This window comes from Heloderma suspectum, chromosome 7 (assembly GCF_057233095.1).
Source record: "Heloderma suspectum isolate Gila_16-S chromosome 7, 16-S_ref, whole genome shotgun sequence".
Lineage (NCBI taxonomy): Eukaryota > Metazoa > Chordata > Lepidosauria > Squamata > Helodermatidae > Heloderma > Heloderma suspectum.
Window position 1 is genome coordinate 111,315,914 of NC_139464.1, and position 22,330 is coordinate 111,338,243.

The 22,330-nt window shown below is 44.9% G+C and overlaps 1 protein-coding gene across 8 annotated transcripts in view; it reads left to right on the forward strand.

Moving 5' to 3' along the window:
• The first annotated feature begins 211 nt into the window (after positions 1–211).
• ITPR2 (inositol 1,4,5-trisphosphate receptor type 2) overlaps positions 212–22,330 on the forward strand; it is a 351,496-nt gene continuing 329,377 nt past the window's right edge. For 5 of the 8 annotated variants that reach the window (XM_084811529.1, XM_084811530.1, XM_084811534.1 and 2 more), the window contains exon 1: positions 217–858. In XM_084811529.1, the coding sequence (XP_084667655.1) occupies positions 767–858 (92 nt within the window). In that variant the 5' untranslated portion in view covers positions 217–766. Of the gene's footprint in view, positions 859–22,330 lie in introns of all 8 variants that reach the window. The other 3 variants (XM_084811532.1, XM_084811531.1, XM_084811533.1) reach the window with 1 other exon arrangement.

Consider the following 22,330-nt stretch of genomic DNA (forward strand, 5'->3'; position numbering starts at 1 on the left):
CTCCCAGGTCTGTCCAGGCAGCTTTAGGCCAAGATTGCTTCGCAGCGAACACACCCCGGGGCACTGCACTCCCGCACTTCTCCGCCTCTCTCTCTCTCTCTCTCTCTCTCACCTCGCCCCGCCCGGCTGCCCTCTCGACCGGTGCGATTGGCTGGGACGGCGCTGGGAGCCCGTCCTCCCTCGCTGGGGAGAAGCTTTTTGCAAGAGTTTCAGTTCAGGCAGAAAAACCAGGGGAAATCAGACCGCGGGAGCAGGGAAGGGGCTGGAGGGAAGCGAGGAAGTTAAAAGGGAGCCGAGAAGGGAAGAACACGCGAAAAAGAAGAAATGAAATAGAGGAGAGGCGGGGCAGAGCAAGGCAGTCAACGCGGATTTTAAAAGAAGCCAAGTTTAAAGAAGGGGGGAAAGGAGAGGGAAATGAAGAGGAGAAGAGACGGGACGGCGCAGTGAGGCGGCAGCACGAACCGCATTTCCTGCGGCTTAGGAGAAAGACGCGGCGCGAACGAGAGCCGTGTGCGGTGCGGAGTGGCCGCCCAGAGGCAAGCGCAGGGGCGCGGGGTCTGTCGTGCGCGGGACCCCGAGTTGCGACATCTCCGTGGAGGCCCCGATCGCCACCAGCCGGCGCTCTTCGCGGCAGTCATCTCCTTGCAAGTTGACTGACCGCTGGTTGTCTGACGTTGGTTTTGAACCCTTTTTATGGGGATTATCTCAAAGGATCTTTGGTTTTGGGGGGTAAACAAAAAGGGAAAGTTGTCGAAAATGAGTCAAGATGTCTGACAAAATGTCCAGCTTTCTGTACATCGGGGACATCGTCTCCCTCTACGCCGAGGGCTCGGTCAATGGCTTCATCAGCACCTTGGGGTAAGGATCGTGTGAACCGGGCGATTCTGCCCGGGTAGGGGAAGAAATCCGTGGGTGCCTTTAATTAATACGGTTCTTCTTGTATGGCTCTAGAAGAAATGCCTCGCGCGCTGTTTTAGCCCTTGCATGCTTTCGATTTCTGGAGACCTATCAGTGTCAACCTTCTTTGACTTTGAAGGGGAAGCGAGAAAGAGGACATAAAGTTATAACACACAGGAAACAACAGCTGGAGAGGAATGTGGTTGGCTTAGGCAGCCGCCGCAGCTCTAGTAACTTCGGTTGTTGCACGCCAGGGAGAGAAAGGAAGTGATTAAACCCCTCCAGATGTGCTGGACTACAACTCCCACCATCCACAGCCACCAGACCGCTGCTGCAGTGCAGACATCTGTTCCGTCTGCAACTGCACCCTGGTCCTGTTGAAAGTTAGGGCACAATCGGGCAAAAGATAAACAGTGCTAGGCTGCAGTCCTATAAAAACTTGCCTGGAAAGATGTCCCCGTTAAACCCAGCATGACTTACTTCTGAGTAGACATGCCTAGGCGCTGTTAAGACCCACTGGAAAGGAGGGGAAATGTGCTTGAGTTTGCCCTGGAGATCAATGGGGCTGAAATGTGCATATGTTTGGCTAGATTGTGCCCTTGCAACCCAACCCTAATCATGCTTACTGCAAGTTAGTGCACTGGCTATTTTTTATTAAACACACATGAGATGGTATAATTGCTTATTTTCCCTCTGCTGCAGTACTGGTCTTTGAACTCTTATTTAGTGCCATCCATGTGCTAGGCACATAGGTGCTGAAGGAGAAGCTCTAAAATAAAATATAACCAAAGGCCATTGTCAAAAGTGATGATGCGATCAAGTGTTGGGTTCCCCTTCACCCATAATTTGAATGTCATGCCCACATTCGCTAGAATATGCACTTGATCTCTCCAGTGTTTAAATCCCACATTAACAATGTTCATGTGTGTGCAAAAATAACCCAGGAGAGGCTCTGAGATACTTTGCATGTCATGTGAAACCCTTTGAATTCACAAAAGATGTGTGGGAGGGAATTTGGCCTCATTATTAATGTTTATAGCTTTTGAAGTGAGGCCTAAAAAAGAAGAGGATTCTGCCCTCCCTGTGTTAATTTTAACTGTCACACATCTAACTTGCTGCACAGATTTTCTTTGCCCAAATAGCCAGGGTATACTCGCTTGTGTGAATTACAACTGAGATCATGCAGACATCTGAAGCACGTTGTCCTGATGGGAGATGCATTGTTTTCTTTTAAAGTTTCTCCTTGCCCCTCCCCCAAATTAGCCTCTTAAATATGATCTGGCGCCTCCCCACATGGATACGAAAAGAAAGAATTTAGACAAGTCAGTTGAGGTGGCAGTTTTCAGGCGGCTTCTTGCATAAGGAAAGGTTCCTCCTGTGCAAGCACCGAGTCATTGCTGACGCCTAGAGGGACGCCGCTTGCGCTGGCGTTTTCATGGCAGACTGTAGCGGGGCGGTTTGCCATTGCCTACCCCAGTCGTGACTACCTTTCCCCCAGCAAGCTGGGTGCTCATTTTACCGACCTCGGAAGGATGGAAGGCTGAGTCCACCTGAGCTGGCTACCTGGGACCCAGCTTCTGCTGGGATCGAACTCAGGTTGTGGGGAGAGTTTCGGTTGCAATACTGCCGCCTACCACTCCGCAGTTTTCAGGTGCCTTCTTGCATAAGATTAGCTCCTGTTGAAGGTTTCTGCTTTCATGAGATTAAACCAACAACAACCCCGCTCTCTGCAATAGCAGCTTTATGATAACCTTTTTACACAATCAACCAGTCATGCCTTTATGATGTAATAATAACAGTTACCATGGCAAAAACCTAGTTCACGAAGATAAAATAGTGAAAGATTATGGGTCTGTCATTATGCCACTGTTGACATATGTGCTACTCTGAACTTTTTGATATACTTCACACACACACGCGCGCACACACACAGATTATATATATATATATATATATAAACAGTGAATGCCATAAACTGGTCCAAGGGAAAATGGACTGTATAGCTGTAATGTGCTTAGTGGTTAAGACGCTGAACTGCAGACTGGAAGGTCGGCAGGTCAGCAGTTCGAGACCCGAGTGCTGCGTGACGGAGTGAGCTCCCGTCTTCAGTCCCAGCTTCTGCCAACCTAGCAGTTCGAAAGCAAGAAATTGCAAGTAGATAAATAGGTACCGCCTCGGCGGGAAAGGTAACAGCGTTCCGTGCACCTGGGTGTTCAGTCATGCCGGCCACATGACCACGGAAGCGTCTTCGGACAGCGCTGGCTCTTCGGCTTAGAAATGGAGATGAGCACCACACCCTAGAGTCGGAAACGACTGGTTGGGGACACCTTTACCTTTTTATTGATAATGGTAGCTTTCAAGCCTCAGGGCTTGTCTGCACTTCAGATTTCTGTGCTGCAAACCAGCCTGGCATTGATTTGCAAGTTTTATGTCACATTTTTGTCTACATCTAGTGTATGTCTAAATAGACTAGCAGTTTTGATGCAAATGGCATGCCCTGAGGATAGTTTAGACAAACAGCAAATGGGGTGTCAAAACTGTTCCTGGCCTGTATCACTTGAGACTGCAGGTGGGGAATTGCATTATTGAATGGCTGCTTCCTTATGTATAAAACACTTCCTGCACATAGAAAACTAGATGTCTGGGAGTAGATTTCTAAAGTCGTGTTTCCCCTGACGTGCTAATTTTCTATGTGCAAGTATTTTTGAATTGGGGAACATTAAAAAGAATAACCCCCCCTCTTTTGCAGCCATAGGACTGTATCCAATATTAGTCTAACTTAAGTCTCATTTATTTCAATGGGTCTACTCTAAGTAGGACTGGCATTGAACACAACCCTGAATTGTATAGTCTGTGAACAGTTTTCACACATGCTCTTGGCTTGGGCAGTGATTAGTACTGCTTCCTGGACGTACGTTTCTCTGCCACTACATTTTAGCACTAAAATTGGCAGGGAGAAAACTAGTCTGGATGCAACCTGAATTGTGATCAGTTATTTATTACAACCCTTGTCCCAAGCCATTCCAGGGAGCCTTAAATCAATTGACTGAAAATCACTGTGTCATAAAAATGAAGCCAATTAACATTCGTCATGTTTATGGTTTTATTAGGAATGGTGCTAAGCATTTACATTTCCTGCTATCTTTTAGTAATGTCCCAAAGGTGGGATGTATTTTAAAGAACAGAAGTACTGATTTGCCCCCAAACAAATACTTTCTCCTGGAAATAATGCTCTGATCCTGTGAAGTGCAAAGCTTCCTAATGTGATTGTGGGAAATACTTTTTACTTCTGTCTGTGCAAGTATTTAAGCATCCTTTTAAAAATGTGACTACTTAATGTTGCAATTCTATGTAGCTCTGTTGTACATTCAAATAAAGATGCATAGCACTGGACTGCACATGCCTTTACCTGAAGATGATTTAACTGATTCTGGTATTTGGTATCCACACTGTTACAAGATGAAGCTGCATTTATCTATCTGCAAATTTAATTCCACAAATTTAATTCTTTTAGAATAATGTACTTAAAAAAATGACTACATTCTTTCTTTGAAATGCCCCAGAAGAACTGGATGCATAGCCATAGTGGTGTCCAATTCTTGATGAAGATTCAAAGACATTTAGAATTTGGACACAATCCAGCACATTTAGGAAATGTTAAGGCCTGTGATTTGAATGGGGAAACTCCACTGAAATCAATGGAGACTTAAGGTACTTCATCCTGTGCTCATCTTTGTATTCATTAACTTATTAAGCACCGTTCTACTATGCTTGTCAAATTTCATGTTTGTTTAGCCTTTAAATCATGATTTTAATGGACCTGTAAACACCACTCAGGCATGTATGCTTAGTGATGCCTTTCTGTCTTTACAGATGGCCATAATTAAAGAGGTTTTCTTTAGAACATTTTTACTTGAAGTTTTTGTATAAAAAAAAATCATGCATAAGCTTCATGAGCGTAGCATTCATGATACATAGCATATATACCCTCCAGAATTTCACAGAGAAAGATAGGGACACATGTGTACATTAATAGCCCTATTCTCATACTGTCAGGGTGGAAACTGAGCTGATAGAACCCCAGAGCAGTTCTGATTCTGAGGAGGAACAGCAATCCATGGGAGAGGAGCCAGCTCATCCCTCACAGGCACAGCAGCTGGCAGAGATTCCTCCTGCCGGCATTCCTGAGATAGTGACCCTGGCAGCGAGAGAGCGCGGGAGGGGGGCTTGCTGGATGCTTGGCGCCGATGCTGGGAGCGCTGACAGCTGGAGGGCACGGAAAGGAGGCATAGCGCTCGTTTGGCGTGCAAGCAATGGTCGCATCCCGAGGACCCAATGGAAAGAGGGAGGATCTCTCCCTAGCCAATAAGTTCAGGGTCTTCAAGTGATTCTCCTTCAAACGCTGCCTACTCGGAAGGTAGGCTACTCTGCTGTTCCTTGCTTAGTTGCTGGTGATTAGCATCTGAAAGAGTCATTAAGTTGTAAAAGGATTAAAGCCTTGAAAAGAATCCTTTTGTCTGTGTCTTGAGTTGGCTATTGGAGTAGACTGAAAGAGGCCGCCAGGGCGCTCCTGACACATACTGAGGACCACTGCCTAGCCCCCATCCTCACTTTACACATTGATGGAAGCTAGTAATGTTAAGAGAATGTTTGTTCCTACCGTGGGTCTGGTTGTACTTATCATAGAACACCTGCAGCAACATTTACTATCTGGAAGATAAACAGTTACGGGAAAGGCACAGTACACTGGCGGTTTGTGTCCAGGTGCATGCATGTACATTCATGTGCACAGTAAAGATGCAGAGATTTAACTTATAAAGATCCAAGGAATTTTATTAATCATCACTAACATTTCTTTTAAAAGGCACCCCTAACACCTACCCAAAATCAGGGCAGTATTTTATCAGAGACAGGCTCTAGAAGATAGGGACTGCATTTGCACTGTCTATGGTCCTAGCATCATATACAGAGAGGTCTGTCTTTCTCACTGAAAATCAAGGGAAATCTTTTTAACAGTTTTCATGAACTTGTATTAAGTCCAAGGGAAACATATGTGCTCATTAGCCAGTCAGTGGAAGTGTCTCATGGACTGTCTGAATCATAAAAATCCCACTGATTTACAGTGAATAAAGCATCTCCATCCAATTTGGTATGTGGCTTGGCTTTGTAACAATGTGAAACTGTAAAGGCTGCTCGGTTTGCAGTTAGGCTGCTTAAACCTCATTGATTTTAATGGGATTTAACCAGTGTAACTTGTGAAATATTTCAGCCAAAGTGATTAATCTATTTGAAAACAAAACAAAACGTGCGCATCCCAAAGGACACAGTACTGTTAACAGTTGCTTTCAAGAGTCATCTACACTATAAATGTATACAGTTGGATAGTCATGGAATTGTAGTTTGGTAGGTTTGCAGAGAATTCTCTGTTTGAGATTTCTAGCCATTTTAATAGGACTATACAGTTCCCTAGGTTCTAGAGACAGGAAATGTGCTAAGGTGCAATTCTATGCATGTTTAAATTGAAAAAGACTTACAATGGCTGGCTGGGGCATGCTGGGAATTGTAGGCCTTTTTCTGTCTAAACATGCATAGGATTGTGCCTTAAGTCAGTTAAAGGCCTGTTTTTTGTTTAAATCCTGTGTTTCATGAACCCATGCTAGTTCACACTGCTCAATCATTCCCATTTGGCTCTTCCTGCCTGCAGGAGTGTCTAAACAACTGAGGGATACCCTAAATGGTTGTTTAGTGTGATGTAAGAACTGGGAACACTGTTTTGTCTCCCCACACTCCCAGCAGGCCGCAGCTTGAACCCAGGGTTTAATTTCGGGTTCCAGCTCTGGTTTGTTGGGGGAAAGACAAGCCAGAGTTCTGGGTTCAGACCCCATGCTAAACAACCCAGGGACAGAGTGTCCCTGGGTTTTATAAATGCTCCTGCTGGCAGGAGGAGCGATTAAGCAGTGTGAACTAGTGTGCTTGGTCATTCGTGACAACTCAGGGCTAAAACAAAAAACTGGATTGTGGTTATGTGTGAAATGGGCCTATGTCTGTACTATATATTTGCCCTTATTCTATGCTAACATTTTACATAAATAAAAATGCTCCCATTGGAGTCAATGGAGAGGCCCAGACTATGCCCCCTCCTCATGGCTGACAGGGGAATGTTGGGAGTGGTAGGACTTTTTTCTGTCTAAATTTGCATAGGATTGCGCCCTTAATCAAGTAGCCACTGGCACTGCTCCAGGAGTACAGAAGCCACAGCGAGGGAAAGCAGATCTGATGTGTTTCATTAGAAGCTGAGATTATGGCCTACATCACTCTACCCCTATGTTTATAGAATCATGATGAGTATATACAAGAAGACAAGTAGGAACCAGGTGATGGGAAATTTTCTTGAAAAAAACATTCTGCACAAGGAGCAGGCTTTTTACAAACATCCAAGTCTAAACATTAAGTAAGAAGGATAACCTGTGTCCTTAGACCCTGTGTCCTTTTCATAGACTGTGCTTCAAAATGTTGCCGAAGCATTGATGCTCCAGTGGGGCTTGAACCTTTTCTCCTGGAAAGCCTGTTGCCTGTGGGGTCTACATGCAAGCCTCCTGTCAAGTGCGCTATGGAAACCTGGGACAGGAATGGAACTCTGGGTTCTTGTGGCAGCCTGCTTGAATGGGGCATAAGGGGAGAGGAAATGAGTGCGTTCTGTGATGTCATCTTGGCATTTCTGCTGGCCCTGTGTGTTGATTAGTGCTTTCCACGCATGGTTGACGTGGGAGCATTGTTTCTGAGCAACACTGCAATTGGTGGGTGACAGTGTACTTGCTAAGAGCTCTGTGGGAGTGGCTGTCATTATGCTACCTCTTTTTCGACCGCTATATTACACTTTTGACACTGCTGCCAGATGAGCGCAGGCGTCCAACTAGTTATGCTGGTGTAAGCTCTGTAGCAGCAGCTACTTTACTGGAACATAGGACTGGGAGGTGCGATTTAAAATTCTACGTTGTATAAAACAACCTGCATCTTGAGATGACTGCAACAAGAGAAAGCAGAGAGTGGCAATTTTAACAGTGGGTTTCCATTCTTTTGTCTGCACCCCTTCAATAGATCAGGGACACAGAACCTCAGGCCTGGGGCCCAAATCTGGCCCACCTGGGGGCCATATCTGGCCCTCCAGTGTTTCCCAGTTGGCCGTGCCCCCTTCCCTTGGCCCCACACTTTCTCTCAAACATCAATTGTTTGGTGGTTTTCTGGTGGTTTTTGTGCAGTGTTTTCCTCAGTTTAAGAGGTTGAAATGCCTCTCCTCAGACTCAGTTACTGCCTGGCAGTAAGAACTTTAAGCTAAAATATGCTGGCATTTTTGGTATCACTGCCCCTTTTGCCTTTGTCCCCATCCACTACTGGAATGTACCTCCTGAGAGCTTCTCTGAAACCGAATTTGGCTCTCAGTCTGAAAGAGGTTAAACACCACTGCATTACATAATAAGGCAGTCTAAATTGAAAGCCTTTAGTTCCTGCCTTCTAACAAGTACTTCCTGTTTTCCTGTTGACTGCTCCCTCCCAGACAGTGGTTAGTGTTGTATTCTTTTCTTAAACACCTGTTCTGAAGCATGCCCAGGGTAACAATTGTGTGAAAAAGTATTTCCTTCTAAACCTACTGCTATTGCCAGCTTGATTAGGTGCTCCTGATTTCCAGTATGATGAGTGAGATACAGAAAAATATTGTATCTGCTCTCCAAGGCCCATTTAACATGTTATAAAACATCGATCATGTCTTGCCCTGAGTTTTTCCCTGCCTAAAACTAAGCCCCAGATTCTTCAGCCATTTCTCATAATGGAAGATCCTCCAACTGGTTCCCTTGACTCTTTTAGGTTGCAATCTTATGCACGCTTACCTGGGAATAAGTCCCATTGAGCTCAGTGAGGCTTATGTCTGAGCAAACTTGCGTAGGATTGCACTGTTAATTGCCCCTTTCTGTATCTGTGATTTTCAACTGAGGCTAGAGAATAGCGCCCAGGTCTGTAACTAATTTGTTTAAAGGCCACTTTGAAATGGAGTTTCTTTCCCAACAACCAGTTGTCAAACCACAGATGCTGCTCTGCTCTTTTCTCCTTAGGGTTAGTTGTGGGGGAGCAGAGAGTAGATCTGGTGCAGGGATAACCAGTTGCTAATCTCTACAGAGGGTGAGATAACACTGGGGAGCAGAAATGAGTGTAGCGACATTGAGAAAGGAGGCTCAAGGGAGCTGATCTGGCTGCCCTGTTGAGGGAAGAAGCTTATGCTATCTGCCTTTATATGGCATTAAAAGAGAGAGAGAGAGAGAGAGAGAGAGTTTGTTTTGTCGTTTGTGTAAAGAGGGCACTACGTCTGATTTTATATATATGTCCTGGCTCCGCTGTGATGTTGGAGGTGACTTTCATGTTTACGACTCTTTAGAGGCCCCTTGTTCCTCTGCCTTTAACAGCAATCCAACATGCAGAAGTTGAGAAGCCAAAGCTTTTCTTGGCATGGAGATAAAATGTTAGGCAATGCCTCACCTGTTTGATTTTAGCATGCTAGCTGCTGCTGAAGTTGCTGGAACTGTCAAAAAGTTGGCAGCAGGCACTTTGCAGAGGCACCATTTCACATAACTTGATAAAAGACTTTGATGGTGGTATATTAAGGGCATTTTTACAGAGACAGTGACTTGTGACTTGTACTCTGCTGGGAAATGTGATCAAGCGCAAGGAGAGAGTACGGTGGAATGTCACTCGTCTTGATCTCCTTTCCTTGATGCTGTATTTTCACCCTCCAGTTTGGCCGTTTTCCGTACCTCTCTTAGAAACCCTGCTGTCAGCTTTTAAGCTGGAAATGGCAGAAGTGAACTTGCCCGAGGAAGTGAAAGGCTGTATTACATTATCAGGCTCCCTGACAACACATGAGAACACAGCAAGTGAATCCTATTAGCAATATACACCAGCAATAAAGAGCAACACTGAAGAGTTGCGAACTGTCATGTATGTGGGAAAGGAGCTTGGCTGGCTGGGGCATGCTGGGAGTTGTAAGACTTTTACTGTCTAAAAATGCATAGGATGGTGCCTTTAGACAAATTATTTACACCACACCTTTCAATCAAATGATTCTCAAGGCAGCTTACTATAGATTGTAATAATACAACCCCTCAAAAAAGCACCTCACACATACATGAGCAACCCAGCAGCCCTGAGTCCTCTGGCTGGTGGATGGGTCCAGAGCATGCTTCCCTTTGGTCCTGCAGTCCCAGAGCAACTGGACTTAGAGGCAAGTGTTCTTTCTGGCAGAGAGGGCGGAAGCAAACTCCCTGCTAGGGATTTCAGAGAAATCCACAATGTAATCAAGTGAATTTGGATTTTTATGAATCCAACTCAGGGTTCCTGCAGCAGACCAGCTTTCCACCTGTCAGATATATTCTGCAGACTTGTGGATCATTTTTCTAACCCTCAGGAATTTTGTGCAAATTTCATTGTAGAAAAATACAGGAAAAAAGGCCAAACATGCGCATAGTCTAAAGAGTGAAAATGAGCATTTGGGGGGATTTGTACATTTTGTGGGGATTTTTACATGTACAGATCTGTACATATTCGCATTCACGCACATTCTCATTCATGCAGATTTGGAAACAAAAAAATCCAATTCCATTGATCAGCAGACGATGGAACGAAAGGTGCCTGACAACCTGCGAAATGCAGACGGAACGGATTTTACACAATCCGTGCATCCCTACTCCCTGTAGCACCTCCTTCTTTGGCCAATGGATGGGGCCAGGCAGGTCTCCACCTTGCCATGATGTTCTTTCTTGGAGGCAGTAGATGCGGCCTTCCAATAGTTCTTGGTCTCCTGGCTGATAAAGATGGGACCAGAGTGGGCTTCCCTTACATTCTGCTGTTCCTGGGCAACTGATCACCTCTGTGAAGGGGAAGGCACACCGTTTATGGCTCAAAGAGCAGATAAACAATAGGGAGCTAGTATGGTGTTGGCCTTAAGAGTGAGGAGACCTAGTTCCAAGTCTTGGCTCAGCCATAACATTCATTTGATGGCCCTGAACAAGTCACACTCATGGCCTAGCCTACTTCACAGGGTAGTTTGGAAGCAAAATGAGGTTATGTCATCTTGAGCACTTTGGAAAAAGATTGGGGTACAGGTGCAATAAATAAATACTCAGAGAGGGGCTACCTTTGGAAATGGTTCAGAAACTTCAGTTACTCCCCCCCAAAGATGAGAGGCTACTAACTGGGACTGGCCAAAATGATCATGGGGTGCTGTACTTCATCAGTTGCACTGGCTTCCAGTCTGTTTCCAGGCCCAATTCAAAGTGTTGATGTTGAGCTTTAAGACCATAAACTTTTTGGGGCCAGAGTATTTAAAGGAATGACTCCTCCCATCTGACCTGTACATGTCCAGATGGTTAGATCATGTTCAGAGGCCCTCCTCTGGGTGCCCTCGCCAAATGAAGTTAGGCAAGTGGCTACAAGAGAGGCGGCTTTCTCAGTTGTGGCACCTCGTTTATGGGATGCCTTCCCCAAGGGGGCTTGTTGTGTGCCCACATTGAAGATATCTCTTCAGTGCCAGGCAAATACATTTCTCTTCCCCCAGGCATTTTATATTTTTAGATCTTCATTATTGTATTTGTTGTTTTTAACCTCTTTCATTGTGCGAGCTGGCCTGAGAGCTTTTTGTTATAGGGTGGTGTATAAATACCATTTGAAGGGCCACGGTGGCTTAGTGGTTAAGACGCTGAACTGCAGACTGGAAGGTCGGCAGGTCAGCAGTTCGAGACCCGAGTGCTGCGTGACGGAGTGAGCTCCCGTCTTCAGTCCCAGCTCCTGCCAACCTAGCAGTTCGAAAGCAAGAAATTGCAAGTAGATAAATAGGTACCGCCTCGGCGGGAAAGGTAACAGCGTTCCGTGCACCTGGGTGTTCAGTCATGCCGGCCACATGACCATGGAAGCGTCTTCGGACAGCGCTGGCTCTTCGGCTTAGAAACGGGGATGAGCACCACACCCTAGAGTCGGACACGACTGGTTGGGGACACTTTTACCTTTACCTTTTTATAAATACCATTCAATAAATAAATAGCACATGCAACATAACACAGTTAGGAACTCACTTAACATGAAGCCAAAGCCCTTTCTCAGCCATTTCATAGATGTTTTTAAGGTGTGTGAGGTTGTTATAGATGAGGGTGTGATCCAATTGGCTGGTGCTTTGTCAGCTTGAATTTTACTTTCCCCAACCCAGTGGATTAAGTCCCAATGTACAACTTGGTGGGTTTGTATTTGTTTGAAACCAAGTAAGATTCAAACCAAGGTTTGAGATTTGAACCATAGCATAATGTTCAAATTTTCAGTGAATACCAAAACTCAGACCTAGAATCTGTGTAGCGATGGTAGATTTCCTTGGAGCATGAACAGACTTCCTTTCCGTTCGAACATTAGGCACGTTAGTATGCATCTCCTATAAATAAATGCTACATAAATAGCATAGCTTAATAAACTGAGCCTGGACATTTATGTCCAAATGCTACCTTGCTGTAAGGTCTTGAGAACACTTATTGATCTGAAGTACTATATTTATATACTGAGTGTTGGGCTAGGCCCAGCCACCTAGATGGTAAAACAAAATAGGGTCTGCTCTCTCACTCAACTGGGAGTGAGATTTTTGCTTAGTTTTCACAGTGTCGCTGAACATTTAACAGCATATCGCCATATTTTCAGTTTTCACAGGAATAGCCACATTAGTGTGTTGCAACAAAAACAAGAGTCTTGCGGCATTTTAAAGGCTAGCCAATGTATTATGGCATAAGCTTTTTATGGGGTGCAGTCCACATTATCAGATCCATAACGTGTTGTCCTGAGCTGCAAGTGTATATTTATATGCATGGTTGAGGGTGGGGAAGGTCAGAGGGAACTCTAAGGTCAGAGGGAAATGTGTTTGTGTTGGTTTTCCAGTATTTTCAGTGTCATTAGGAGAGTCAGATGTAATATGAGATCTGAAAAGGATCCTTAATCACTGCTGAGGAATCCAACTCTGGTTAGACTTGCCAGGCCCCTTGACGCTCGGAGGGTGGAATTAAGGAATGGTGCCTGATAGGTCAAGGGGAGAATCCTGATTGGCTATATCTGGTGGCTCCGCCTGGAGCCTGATGAACATGGGGGCAGAGTTAAGCACAGAAACTCTCCAGCCAAGCAGAAAATTCCCTGTCCCCTTGTGGGTTGTATTCAGGCTCAGTGAATAAGATGTGCAGTGTTCCCAGCCTCCAGAATTTCCCCTCCCTCTGGACTAGGACAAGGATGCAGAACCTCTGGCCTGGGCCCCCCAATCCAGCCCACCTGAGGGCCAAATCTGGCCTTCTGGGGTTCCCCAGGTAGCCATGCCCCCTTTCCCTGGCCCTATCCCTTTCCCCAATCACCAGTAATTGGGCAGTTTCCTGGCTTTTGTCCAGTTTTCCCCCATTCTCAGAGGTTGGAATGCCTCTCCTAAGGCTTAGTTACTGGCAGGACGAGCTTGACGCTAACATATGCTGCTATTTTTGGTATGTTGGCTTCTCTTGCCTTTGGCCCTGCTTACCAGTGGAATGCAGCCCCCAAGAGTTGCTCTGGAATGGAATTTGGTCCTTGGGCAGAAAGAGGTTCAAGACCCTTGGACTAGGAGAAACCCTGCTGCAGGCATGTATTAAGAGCCCTTTCAGGGAGCTGTATGTCCTTTTAAATAAACTTGTTACATTACCAACAACTGTATAGCATCTGAATCAGGGTTCCACCAACAATACACTTGGTTCTGTAACTTCACCCTGAAATTTTGATCCTTCCCTTGGAGATCTTGAGGAGGAGGCTAAAACCCTGAAACTTCCGGTCAGACTTTGAGACCTGGCAACCCTCGCTCTGTACAGTGGATTTGCAGTGGTGTGTATTCATACTGTTTACTGTAAGCTGCCAAAGGCTAATTGTTCCTTAAACAAAGCTGAGAGGTCACAAGCCTATAAATAAGACATAAATGAGCACAGCACCACTTTGGTTGGTAATTTCATCCTGCATTTGGCTTTTGATTCCCAAGCTGTGGGTTGTATTCAATGTTAGTCCTACTTAGAGTAGGTCCACTGAAATGAATGGGGATTAAGTCGGACTGATATTGGATACAACCCTGTAGCCTCACCAGGGCTCTCACATGAATTTAGGCTGCAATACTAAACACACTTTCTAGGGAGTTATCCTCCTTGGAGACAGCAGGACTTATTGTTGTTGTTGTTGTTCAGTCGTTCAGTCGTGTCCGACTCTTCGTGACCCCATGGACCAGAGCACGCCAGGCCTTCCTGTCCTGCGCACTCTCCCGGAGTGTGCTCAGGTTCATATTCATTGCATCGGTGATGCTATCTAGCCATCTCATCCTCTGCCGTCCCCTTCTCCTTTTGCCTTCAGTCTTTCCCAGCATCAGGGTCTTTTCCAGAGAGTTTTCTCTTCGCATTAGGTGGCCAAAATATTTGAGCTTCAGCTTCAGTCTCTGTCCTTCCAATGAGCAGTCAGGGTTGATTTCCTTTAGGATGGACTGATTTGACCTCCTTGCAGTCCAGGGGACTCGTAAGAGTCTTCTCCAGCACCACAGTTCGAAAGCATCAATTCTTCGGCGCTCAGCCTTCTTTATAGTCCAGCTCTCACAGCCATACATTACTACTGGGAAAACCATAGCTTTGATTAGACGGACCTTTGTTGGCAAGGTGATGTCTCTGCTTCTTACTATGCTGTCTAGGTTTGCCATAGCTTTCCTCCCAAGGAGCAAGCGTCTTTTAATTTCATGGCTACAGTCACCGTCTGCGGTGATCTTGGAGCCCAAGAAAGTAAAATCTGTCACTGCTTCCATTTCTTCCCCTTCTATGTGCCAGGAAGTGATGGGGCCAGATGCCATGATCTTCGTTTTTTTAATGTTGAGTTTCAAACCAGCTTTTGCACTCTCCTCTTTCACCCTCAACAAGAGGCTCTTTAGATCCTCTTCACTTTCTGCCATTAGGGTGGTATCGTCTGCATATCGTAGGTTGTTGATAATTCTCCCAGCAATCTTAATTCCGACCTGTGATTCATCCAACCCGGCATTTCTCATGATGTACTCTGCATATAAGTTAAATAAGCAGGGTGACAATATGCAGCCTTGTCGTACTCCTTTCCCAATTTTGAACCACTCGGTTGTTCCATGTCCGGTTCTTACTGTTGCTTCTTGACCCTCGTACAGGTTTCTCAGGAGACAGGTAAGGTGGTCTGGTACTCCCGTCACTTTAAGAATTTGCCACAGTTTGTTGTGATCCCAATCAAAGGCTTTAGCGTAGTCAATGAAGCAGAAATAGACATTTTTCTGGAATTCTCTTGCTTTCTCCATGATGCAGCGAATGTTGGCGATTTGATCTCTAGTTCCTCTGCCTCTTCTAAACCCAGCTTGTACTTCCGGTAGTTCTCGGTTCGCATACTGCTGAAGCCTAGCTTGTAGGATTTTGAGCATCACCTTGCTGGCATGTGAAATGAGCGCAATTGTGCGGTAGTTTGAACACTCTTTGGCGTTGCCCTTCTTTGGAATTGGAATGTAAACTGACCTTTTCCAGTCTTGCAGCCATTGCTGAGTGTTCCAAATTTGTTGGCATATTGAATGCAGCACTTTAACAGCATCATCTTTTAGGATTTTAAATAGCTCAGCTGGAATACTGTCATCTCCGCTAGCTTTGTTGTTACTAATGCTTCCTAAGGCCCACTTGACTTCACTCTCGAGGATGTCCGGCTCAAGTTCAGTGACCGCACTATCATGGCTATCAAGGACATTACTATCATGGCTATCAAGGACATTACTATCATGGCTATCAAGGACATTACTATCATGGCTATCAAGGACATTAAGATCTTTCCTGTATAGTTCTTCTGTGTATTCTTTCCACCTCTTCTTAATCTCATCTGCTTCTGTGAGGTCCCTGCCTTCTTTGTCCTTTATCATGCCCGTCTTTGCACAAAACGTTCCCTTGAGATCTCCAATTTTCTTGAAGAGATCTCTAGTCTTTCCCATTCTGTTGTTTTCCTCGATTTCCTTGCATTGTTCATTTAAGAAGGCCTTCTTGTCTCTCCTTGCTATTCTCTGGAACTCTGCATTCAGTTGGATATATCTTCCCCTTTCTCCCTTGCTTTTTGCTTCCCTTCTTTCCTCAGCAACTTGTAAAGCCTCATCAGACAGCCACTTGGCTTTCTTGCATTTCTTTTTCTTTGGGACGGATTTCGTTGCTGCCTCCTGAACAATGTTACGGACTTCCGTCCATAGTTCCTCAGGCACTCTGTCTATCAGGTCTAATCCCTGAAATCTATTCCTCATCTCCACTGTATATTCATCAGGGATATGATTTAGGTCATACCTGAATGGTTTAGTGGTTTTCCCTATGTTCTTCAATTTCAGCCGAAATTTTGCAAGAAGCAGCTCATGATCTGAGCCACAGTCAGCTCCAGGTCTTGTTTTTACTGACTGTATGGAGCTTCTCCATCTTTGGCTGCAAAGGACATAATCAATCTGATTTCGATATTGACCATCTGGTGATGTCCATGTGTAGAGTCGTCTCTTGTGCTGTTGGAAAAGAGTGTTTGCTATGATCAGCGTGTTCTCTTGGCAAAACTCTATTAGCTTTTGTCCTGCTTCATTTTGTACACCAAGGCCATGCCTGCCTGTTATCCCGGTGATTTCTTGACTTCCTACTTTAGCATTCCAGTCCCCTATGATGAAGAGGACATCTTTTTTGGGTGTTAGTTCTAGAAGGTGTTGTAGGTCTTCATAGAACCGATCAACCTCAGCTTCTTCGGCCTCAGTGGTTGGGGCATAGACTTGAATTACTGTGATGTTGAATGGTTTGCCTTGGATTCGTACTGAGATCATTCTATCATTTTTAAGATTGTACCCCAGTACTGCTTTTCCCACCCTTTTGTTGAGTATGAGTGCTACTCCATTTCTTCTAAGGGATTCTTGGCCACAATAGTAGATATGATGGTCACCTGAATTAAATTCGCCCATTCCTGTCCATTTCAGTTCTCTGATTCCCAAGATGTCGATGTTCAATTTTGCCATCTCCTGTTTGACCACCTCCAGCTTACCTTGATTCATTGATCTAACATTCCAGGTTCCTAAACAATATTGTTCTTTACAGCATCGGATTTTCTTTTCACCACCAGACACATCCACAGCTGAGTGTCCTTTCGGCTTTGGCCCAGGCGCTTCACTCTTTCTGGCGCTACTTGGAAATACCCTCTGCTCTTCCCCAGTAGTATATTGGACACCTTCCGACCTGAGGGGCTCATCTTCCGGCGTCATATCCTTTAGCCTTGTGATACGTTCCATGGGGTTTTCTTGGCAAGAATACTGGAGTGGGTTGCCATTTCCTTCTCCAGTGGACCACATTTTGTCAGAACTCTCTGCCATGACCTGTCCGTCTTGGGTGGCCCTGCACAGCATAGCTTCTGGCTTCACTGAGTTACGCAAGCCCCTTCGCCACAACAAGGCAGTACTCCAGGGTAAACATGCATAGGATTGTACTTGTAATTTCATTTCAATTTTGTCTACTAACCTTTGTGTGTTTCTTGGGGCTTCTTAACACGGAACTTTCGTCCTGCTCTTGAGATGGCTCTCTCATGGAAGTTTGCAGGCTCTTTACATGATACCGTGAACCTCCAGGGCGTCTCCTGCACTAAATGCCGTTTGTTCTGTTTTTAAATAGATCGCAGATAATGAGCTATCAAATTACCCTGTTGTGTCCCGCTTGAGTTCCCTCCATGCAAAGAGGAAAAGCAGCAAGAAGAGGAGCGAGATCAATGAAAGATATGGAAAACTCAGATACAGGGAGAAGGAGGGGGAAAGGGGGAGGGGGAAAGGAAGCGGGTGAAAAAGGGAGTCATTGTGATCCTGCATTTAAAACAGAACCAGAAAGCCCTGTTTTAAATGCAGGATTTTAGGCTGGAGTAGAGATGCCCTTGTTCTCCCAGAACTGTGAGCTGGAATTCAATTCATCGTCCTCCTTAAAAGAATGCTGAAATTGTGGCCAAGTACCCACAGCACAATCAATCCATCTCCCCTAGATTTGATGCAGTGTGCCAGCAAAACTGCTTGCAAAGTATCTGGATTTTGTGATCATGAAGTAGCCAGTTTCAGGCGCAGCGTGAATGGTAGGCATGGTTGGGCACCTGCCACGACCCAGCAGGGGCTCACTGACAAGAGCCCCCTGGAGTTGCTTCTCTTCTTCACCGCTGTAAGTTGCTTATTCACCTGCCCCTCATTCTGGCCCAGGCAACAGTGGTGGTCAGAAGGAGGAGCAGTAGATGCCTCTGCCTACGTGCTCCCTGGCTCTCTGCCTGTCAAGCAAGCAAGTGGTAGCAATGATGAGAAAGAGGGTGAGGAGCAATTGCAGCTGGCAGCAATGGCGGTGAGAAGACAGACTCACTGAGGGAGTGGCCCATTGAGGGTGTCTTGCCCAAGGGCCCTGAAAAACCTGGAGCCGGCACTGCCATATTTGTTTTGTTAAAACCTCAATAATTTAGTCAGGCATCTCACCTGGATTAACCACAGAGCTAAGTGGGCTGTAGTCCCTGGCTCAGCATGTCAAGGGGCTCACTTAGCCAGCCCAGATTCCCAGTTTTCAAATAAAAAAGAGCAAGTTGCTAGTACTCATAGAACCTGCGATAAGAGGCAAAATGTTCAGGCGCATTCCAATTGTTTTGTGAGAAGTTGATATTCATTTTGTCCAATTGTGTGTTGTTGTTTTTTTTTTGAGAATTAAGCCTGCTACCATCTTTCAGTGTGTTTAGCCAGCGAGGGTGTAATTGTATCCAGGTAGTCGCCAGCCTCCAGCAGCCCTGCATTTTTGGCTAGATGAGCAATTTCGCCCATTCAGGCGTGGCTTCAGGGAGGGGGAGGGAAGGGGTCTGGAGACCTGATAGGAAGCTGCGTAAAGCTGTGCCCCCGGGACTACCCCCTTTCCCCTGTCTCTGCACTCCATTTCCAAGTGCGGAGACATAGCCGGTGTGGAGAGAGCTGTGCCGGCTACAAGCAGGTGAGGGAGGGAGGCGCGGTTTGTAGACACTGTCTAGGGGGCATAGGATTGCTCTCCGAGTGAAGTTGTAGCTATGATCAACATTTGGCCATAGAGGTGAGTATAGAGAGAACACTTGTCTGCAGTAGGGACATCCTGGTTTATTTTGAATCCCCCCTTTTTTGGCCTACCCTTGTGGAATAGTGATTGTTGCCTATAGAAAACAATTGGGAAATCTAGAATTTTAGTTAAGCTGTGATTGGGGAGGGCCATATCCCGCCCCAAATAATGGGTGGGAGGAATGCTGGGATTTCGCATTCTTTCTAGCTCATTTCCTATTTCATGGGGGAAATGCTTTTTAAAAAAGACTGCTTGTAACCATTAAAAGTCTCCAATGATACCCTTAGTATGTGTGTGGGAGGCGGGGGGGCACTGTGACTGACTGAGTTATATCAGCACTGCAAAGTAGTCCATGGCCTGCGAGCTCATATTACGCCAGTACTTTTCCAGCTGCACTAAAACAGCTGGAAACACTTTAGCTGGAAACACTTTAGCTGGAAACACTTTAGCTGCACTAAAACAGCTGCCAGTCCATTTCCGGGCCCAATTCAAAGTGCTGGTGTTAACATTCAAAGCCCTTAACGGCTTGGGGCCAGGTTACCTGAAGGATCGCCTCCTCCCATATGTGCCTGCCCGGACCTTAAGATCATCCTCAGCGGCCCTTCTCCGTGAACCCCTGCCAAAGGAAGTGAGGCGGGTAGCTACTAGGAGGAGGGCTTTTTCTGTTGTGGCACCCGGCTCTGGAATGAGCTCCCTAGTGAGGTTCGCCTGGCGCCTACATTGTACTCCTTTCGGCGCCAGGTGAAGACCTTTTTATTTTCCCAGGCATTTTAGCTTTCTAAATTTTTATCTTTGCTGTTTTAAATCTGTATTTTAAACTCCTGTACTGCTGCTAGGTTTTATTGTGGTTGTATTGTTATATTGTGGTTTTAATGTTCTATATATTTTAAATTGTTTTATTGTGTGTTGTTTGGTTTTAGTTTTTGTGAACCGCCCAGAGAGCTTCAGCTATTGGGCGGTATAGAAATAAATAAATAAATAAATAAATAAAATACACCCATGTTGCTGGGAAGAAGAGCAGTGCGTGACATCACTACAGTATAGGGCAGACTTGTTAACTAGTCTGGTACTGTTTTATTTTTAGGGACATGCAGAGGAAGCGGCTGTGAAGTATGTAATGAAAAGAAGGGTACCTAGGTTTATTTCCTTCATAAACATTTTTATTGCATTATATTTCCTTCTGACCTCACGGTTTACAATTCCTACTCCATGTATCTGCTGAAGTTAAGCCATCGGCCATGAAAGCTTATGCTAGAATGAATTTGTTAGTCTTTAAGGTGCCACAAGACTCTGTTGTTTTTGCTGTTAACCAAGTTTCTTTGAGTTGATGTTCGTGCAGAAGATGGAGGCATACGGGTGGGGCATGTGAGAAGCAAGAGGATGTTTTTCAAATTTCGAAGGTTTAATACGACTGAACAACAACAACAACAATAAGAGTTGGTATCGGTCTTCAGGCTCCCTCCCCAAGGTCTCTATAAGATAAATTTCTAAGCTGGATATTTGATGCATCTTGTTTCACTGCACATGCATGTATATGAGTGTACACAATAATGCAATTCACAGATGGCCATATTAATGCTAGGGAGGCTTTTTATGAACATATTGTAAGACAACTATGTTTTTTCTAGCATAGAATTAATTCCATTTTATTATATTTATGTTTTGCCTTTCCTCCAGGAACTAAATCTCTCCCCATTTTTACCCTCACAACAACCCTGTGAGGTAGATTAGGCTGAGTGTGTGTGTGTGTGTGTGTGTGTGTATGTATGAGCGCGCTTTGATGTGTGTTTATGTTTTCTATGTGTCAAAGGGGAAGTTTGTATTTGCGTTTCAGTTCTGTACCATGGAAGAGATATTATTAGTCTTTTGCTTCCTGGAAAGCATGGAAGATGATTTGCACTAAAATATGTACTGAACAACAACAAATGTGCTGAAAAAAGTTTTTGCATTATTATTGTACATTGTTGATTGTGTGTATGTGTATGCACAAATGTCGGGTGCGAGTTCAGTATTGGGAGCAGAGCAGGGGGCCCATTCCAGACAGCTAGCCCCAAGGCCCATCATGACCTTGATCCAGCCCTGACCCTTGCAATTAAGTTCACAAAAGTTACTAGCCAACAAAAATGTTAGTAGGTTACCTGCTCACAGAATACATGCATCAGTCTTATGTGGCCTAAAATAGAGAGAGAGACAGAGAGAGAATAAACTTTTGCAAAGCTTCCTTGCCTGGTCTTCTAAAAGCAGTTCTTTGTCACCCTAGATGAGTAGCTGTCCACAAGACATCTATTGTGAATGGGTGCAATGGCACACATTCAGTGTAAGAGAAAGGAGGATGAAGGAGAAGAGTTGGGACATGGCTAAGAAGAGGGACGGTGTGGGATTTTATCCAGACTAGTTTTAGGAAGGTTCTTGTCTCTTAAATGAGGGAGACATTTTCAGACAAATAAACCCAGATGTGGAAAACTAAACAAGAACCATAAATGACAGAATATGGGATGAAGGGCAGACTTGGGCCACCACTTTGTGAAGTTTTCTGAAGCACATGACATATCACTAAACCAAGCTACTCACACAGAGTGTGGAAGCTTCACTTGTGCAATAGGTTTGCTTGTGAATGTTTTTAGATTTGTCCGTTATACATTGCTTTTAAAAATAAGTTTTTGAGACGCTGCATTAGAGATCTTATTTGCTGTGTAACCACAGCCAGACAGTTTTTCATGACTGCCCTGCCTGTATCCGACATTGTTCACTTCTCTTTTAATAGAGACAATTTGACTTCTTTAAGAAGCAATGCAGAAGTTCTAGTCATGCTTATGGCAGTTTGCTTTGGCTTTCCCAGGGCGCAGCTGGAAGCGCAATGAAAACCCGCAAAACTGGCTTTCAATGGCAGAACATAAAAATGTGTAGCACAGGCAATGGCAGCTCTATAATACCATCCCAAAGGCCCTCTTTGCACTGTTTTCTAGGCATTTACCTAGAAATGATTTTTTTTTAAAGTGTGCATGTGATAAACATGTTTTCAACCACCTGTCATACAGGTTAGGACATAGGAAAGCTGGAACTGGCTGCATATCTACTGCATATGCACTGGGATGGCATTGAATGTTTGCACTTGAGCATTTTCATGGGAAAGTAGGAACTTTCAAGACAGGGAAGAATATTCCTTGGAAAAAAACCCCTTGAACTCATTCATAATAAACCCTGTTATTCATAAATTATTTATTTATTACATTTATATCCCACTTTTCCACCCAAAATGGCACTCAGGGTGG